The sequence below is a fragment of the Filobasidium floriforme genome, assembly GCF_021052385.1.
Source record: "Filobasidium floriforme strain CBS 6241 chromosome Unknown HD553scaffold_3, whole genome shotgun sequence".
NCBI lineage: Eukaryota > Fungi > Basidiomycota > Tremellomycetes > Filobasidiales > Filobasidiaceae > Filobasidium > Filobasidium floriforme.
The window spans coordinates 430,081-435,486 of record NW_025763624.1 but is presented as its reverse complement, the minus strand read 5'-3'; the positions used below and the strand labels follow the sequence as shown (position 1 = coordinate 435,486).

Here is a 5,406-nt window from a genome sequence, read left to right as displayed (position 1 = left end):
GAGAAATCAAGGGACCAACTGGTCTCAAATTAACAGCTGAGGATTGATGATTCGCAGTGTTCACATAGAATCAGCTGGACATCAAAGGGCAAAACTGATGTCGCTCGAGAAGGTTTCCTGCTGCTGGGTCGATCTGCCCACTCCTGCGGACCTGCTTTCCAGCGCGAGTAGGGCTTACGTTGAAACCACAGACAGAATACCTTCCGCCTGCTTGGGTCGAAACTGTGAGTCCTCGCGTAGGATCATGGGCGACGGAGCGTAAGCGCGAATTGCAAGAATGGCTCAGTGAAGCATAAGCCGAGAACTAAGAAGCGCTAATTCACTGAGAGAACTGAAATCTCACAAATGCTCAATATCTAACATTGCCAACACAGCTGTTATTCGGGTGTCAGCAATCAAGAACCAGACAGAACAAGGCCTAATGACAAATCAATAAGCTACAGACATTGTGGAGCAGGATCTTCTCATATTTCAACAAAGCCTACGGCGAGATCGACGAGATCGACGAGCTAGTAGCTGGTTCCAGCTCCGACGTAGGGACATCCGCGCTTTGGTTGACTGCTACTGAGTGTTCAGGCACGGTCGAATCATGAAGGACCCCGATCGAATCTAGGGGGCCAACGGACGCTTGGCTACGAGCTTCGGAGACATTGCTGAGATCCAACCCGTTCAACCATTTCTGACAGTGGTAGTTCGAAGAGCTTTTGTCATGGGACCAAAAGTCCTCCGTATGATTGTGGTATACCACTGCAATGACCCGGTATGCGTCGTGTATTCCTGAGAAATAGTGCTTCCGCTGCTCGATGACAAGTTCGCGTACGACGGGCGGTTCATCCCACGGGGTGAGCATGTCAGTGAGCGGCCTCTCTATCCAATGTATGTGCAAATGCTTCTCCATATCGTGTGGCAATTGAACGCCGGGGTATCTGGTCTTGAACCCGGCCCGGATGTTCTTCTTGAGTCGCTTGATTGCCTGGGAATAGTCTTTACGTGCCGCAGCTCTCAATCTCTGGACAGGGGTCTCCAGACTTTCGAAGCTCTCCCGCAAGGCTTTTCCCACTTTCTCAGCTTCCTCGGCCCAGACCTCATGGTATGATTTGAGATGAGGCTCTAGCAGTTGAGATTTCGATGTCAAGCGGCTCAAGTGGTCTGTCACGCTGTTTGCTATATCAGTGAACGACATCGTAAGCAGAGCCCTGGGAGAAACAATTCAATTAATGTAGCTCGGTCCACCACAGAAATCGTGGCTTCACTTATACGTTGATCCCAGCGAGTAGACCTACCAGTAGAAAGGCGAAGGGTCAAGAGCCTTCCTTTGTCAATGGCAATGATGGTTCTTGCGATGTCATCTATCAGCTGATCAACGGTCCTGGAGATGGTGATCAAAATCTGCTGATAAATCATGAGAGACAGGCTTCCCTGCTGATTCCTTTCCTAGCAAGAATTAGGCTCATGTAGGATGGACATATGGATGATCAGACAGTTCCCGTCTCTGTAGGGTTTGGGTATTGCGCCAGCGGAGAGCCCGTTAGACGCCTCTCGGATGATACAGTGCTGAAAAAAAGGGAGAAAGGTAGGAAATCCTGCCTCAAACCAAAGTCAGACGTCATGCAGATGACAACGATATAAGGACGAAGAAGGATTAGGTAACTTGAATGGAGTGTATTGATGTGTCTGTTAGGGGTATATGCACTCGATTCGACACCGGAACTGTACTAGGCTAGAAAGAACGGACGTTCATCCCTCTCCTATGGTGATGCCATTCTAGACATATACAAGGTGATACGGGCACGATCAGAAATACAGTAAATGCAGGGGACCAGACCCGTCAGAGTCATACATAGGTAGAGACGCTCCATCTAATGGTCTTCAACAGGCTGCGTGCTCTCGTCTCCGCTCTCTGGCGGCATCGAACTCATCGTTTTCACATCGAAAGAAACCGTGCTTGAGGGTGCCGAACGGTTGCTCTCCTTGTTGGGCAATGAGCCTGTTGAGACCGAGATGTCCGACCGTTCGCTGACAAGCTCTTCGGCCTTGTCGAGCTGGGAAGATACACCTGGCAGGTGTCGACCCGATTTTGTTTTGGGGGCTCGATTGTGTCGATCTTGTATCTGCGGTACGGAATACCGGGGTGGTTGGACCATGCAGTCTTCCAGCGCCCTTGAAAGACGATGGACAACAATATTACTGTTCGGTTCTTATCACCGGTAATTTCCCAATAGAATTCGTGCTACTGATCGTGGTCTAGAGTACGGGTCGAGTGTAATTATCCGTCGCATCTTTCGATCAAGAGCAGCCGTCAGTTTTTATAGGGCCAGCTTATATTCAGGGCTGGCTCGGTTCCGGTAACTTATGTGGTTCTGGTAAAATACCGGCCGGTATTTGATCGGTCAGGTTCTGGTCTTTGGTTTGGTACAGAACTTTTGCTATTGCCAGTATCGGTATTTCAGATGAAGTTTCAATAAAAACCCAGTGAATACTGGATACTGGATGACAGAAACATTGTGATGAATAGATAGTCACAAGACGGCAAAAAGACCTTATCAACTGAGTTCCGAACCTACACTCAGTAACAGCTTAGACACGGAGCAACCCTATCACCAAAAGACCGACTTATTTACTTTCATTTTACTTTGTACCAAACGCCAACAGTAGTGCTGTAATCAAAACAAAAGCTGGCGAACAGATTTGTGAGCGATGCTGAATATTGCTATGGCCCACTCAAATGGCTTGTTACTAGAACACCCCGTCTACGCAAATACATCTATTATCTCGATTCTCCTGACTTACATCAATCCTCGGTCATAACATGTCTTCTCCCAGCAATACAAAGATTTGGAGGATCTACAAACCTGAACAAGAACGTCTGATCGCCCTGGAGTATGCGTTCAAGAATACAGACCTTACTGTGCACGACAGAGGGGACCAGCCTGGTGTTGAAACTCAATTAGCAACCATCATATACACACAAGACTACGCCTACCCTGTCTGGCTTGCTTACTTTCACGAGCTCAATGAGGCTTTTATTAGGGGGAAGGACTAACAGTCTACGCGGGGCTAGGTCTAAGGGTAGTGGTGTAATAACGGATGAAGTATATACATACAATGAGCCTATTATAATAAGCACCTATGGGAGATGTAAAAGTAGACCCCTGTGGGGATGTCGAGAGGTGTCTCCGAAGGGACCTCCGAGGGGGATTCCCGCGGGAGTAGCGACGCGTCACGTGACGGCTATAACAGGATCCCCCCCCTAGGTCATCGTCCCGATGACCAACTCCGAAAAAGAAAACGACCGGAACTCCCAAAGGGGTGTAACAAGAATCTGCCCGAGATGGGCTTTACCCTCGAAGAAGAGATGTCGAGGAGAAGGGGGTGACTCCCATAAGAAAACGCTCGGACTGAGCAACCGCAAAACCCCGAAGGGGACAAGAAAAGAATCCACGCGATGGAGGGGGGGTATCGTAACCCCGAACGGCTCGTAGAAGACGTAGCCGACCCGATCCCAAGGGACGTAGGAAACACCCGGACTGGGCACCATAAAAGACTCGGACTGAGCCACCGTAAAAGAATCCCGGACTGGGTGCCATACCGACATGTAGTCGGGTGAGGAGGATGAAGATCCCCGTGGAGAAACGCTCGGACTGAGCAGCCGTAAAGAAAAACACCTCGGACTGAGGGACCATAAATGAATGTAATAAACCCGGCCTGGGTACCATGAAACAAGAGAAGATAAGAGACACCGGCGCGTCTAGTTGGGGGTCCACAGTGGGATGTCTTCGTACGCAGAGAGGTCGTACGCAGCCCCGGCTGACGCAGCGGAAGAGGAGGGTTGGAGGGTGGCGCCGGCGACCTGCATAGAATGCCTCTGCTTGGCTGCTTTGATCCAGGCTGGGGCAGATTCGGGAGGTGCCCGGGGATTCGGGCACTGGTTCGCGAAGTGTCCCATCTGGTAGCACTTGAAGCAGGGGACGGCGGGGTTAGGTTGCCGGGCGGCCGAAAGATCCATAGGACCACCTTGGTCCACGGGAGGAGGAGGAAGAGAAGAAGAAACCGGGGGAGGTCCCGGGGCAAAAGGAAAAGGAGCTGCCATCTCGGCAGGCTGAAAGGTGGGTGCGCGGGGAGTTTCCCGGCGAGGTCGTTCAGCGGGGATGGCGGGTCGATCGTATCGAGCGGCCAAGTTCTGGATGTCCAAGAGGGACATCTCCGTGTACCCATCGTGGGCACGAACCGACAGCTCAACATCCGACCGGAGTCCATGACGAAAGACTCCCCGGAGAGCGGCGTTGTTCCATCCCGGCATAAGACCCACAAGGGAGTTGAACCTCGCGGTGTACTCGCCGACCGAGGTGTTCCCTTGTCGCAACCCTAAGAGTTCCCCTTCGGCGAGGTACTCTCGGGATGCTAACCCAAAAGAAGTAAGAAAGAGAGTCCGGAAGACATCCCAGGTGCACTGTTGTGCAGCCTCCGGGGACGTGTACGACCGGGCCCATAAGGCGGCGCGACCCTGAAGGTGGGTCGACGCGAAGATGATCTTGATCCAATCCAAAGAGTAGACCGCTGGTGCGGTCTCGAAGTGCATCTCGCACTGATGAATGAAGGTGGTGGCCTTCTCCCGTTTGTCCGGGGTATCAGTCCCATCAAAGGGTCCCGGCGGGGCGAGCCGAAAGGGGTTTGATCCCTGACCGCCGACAGGCTGCTGCTGGCTCTGAGCGAAGAGCGTCATGGCCTGCGCCATCTGTCGGAGTGCCTCCTCCATAGGAGAAGGTGCGGGGGGAGGAACAGGAGGAGAAGGAATATGGCCGTCGTCGGACATGATGAAAGGAGTGTCGAAAGGAGGATGAAAAGGACGTGAAAAAGGAAGTGACGAAGGAAGGAAAATTCGCTAGCCGGGGTAGAAGAGGATGATCCGTTATTCTATTAGGGGGAAGGACTAACAGTCTACGCGGGGCTAGGTCTAAGGGTAGTGGTGTAATAACGGATGAAGTATATACATACAATGAGCCTATTATAATAAGCACCTATGGGAGATGTAAAAGTAGACCCCTGTGGGGATGTCGAGAGGTGTCTCCGAAGGGACCTCCGAGGGGGATTCCCGCGGGAGTAGCGACGCGTCACGTGACGGCTATAACACTTTAGGCACGCATGCTGATATCCTTCCGGTATGTGCAGCGACTTTGTTTAGCCGAGTTACGGGTCATGTATGCTAATGCTTAATGCCCGTTCCTGCGGCATAGGATCGGCCATCTTTTGGTGAAACCCCCTCCTCATCTTCCCTCCTGACCTCAACAAACCCTCGGGGCCGCAGAGCCTCTCTCACTAGACGGTCCTCCATTGTCTCAGCCAGCACCATTGCTCCTAGTTCCGCTGTCGCCAAGCCGACCAGTGATAACGGCAACAGCAAAGGCC

General features: G+C 51.9%; 1 protein-coding gene across 1 annotated transcript; it reads right to left on the bottom strand.

The window, feature by feature from the left end:
- Window positions 1-251: 251 nt before the first annotated feature.
- HD553DRAFT_347908 (uncharacterized protein) lies at window positions 252-1,183 on the bottom strand (the record flags this gene model as incomplete). The annotated part of the gene is made up of 2 exons (XM_046183336.1): window positions 252-374; window positions 446-1,183. One exon carries the CDS (start codon window positions 1,181-1,183, stop codon window positions 482-484), a length of 702 nt encoding a protein of 233 aa, XP_046039156.1. The 3' UTR covers window positions 252-374; window positions 446-481.
- Window positions 1,184-5,406: the final 4,223 nt, after the last annotated feature.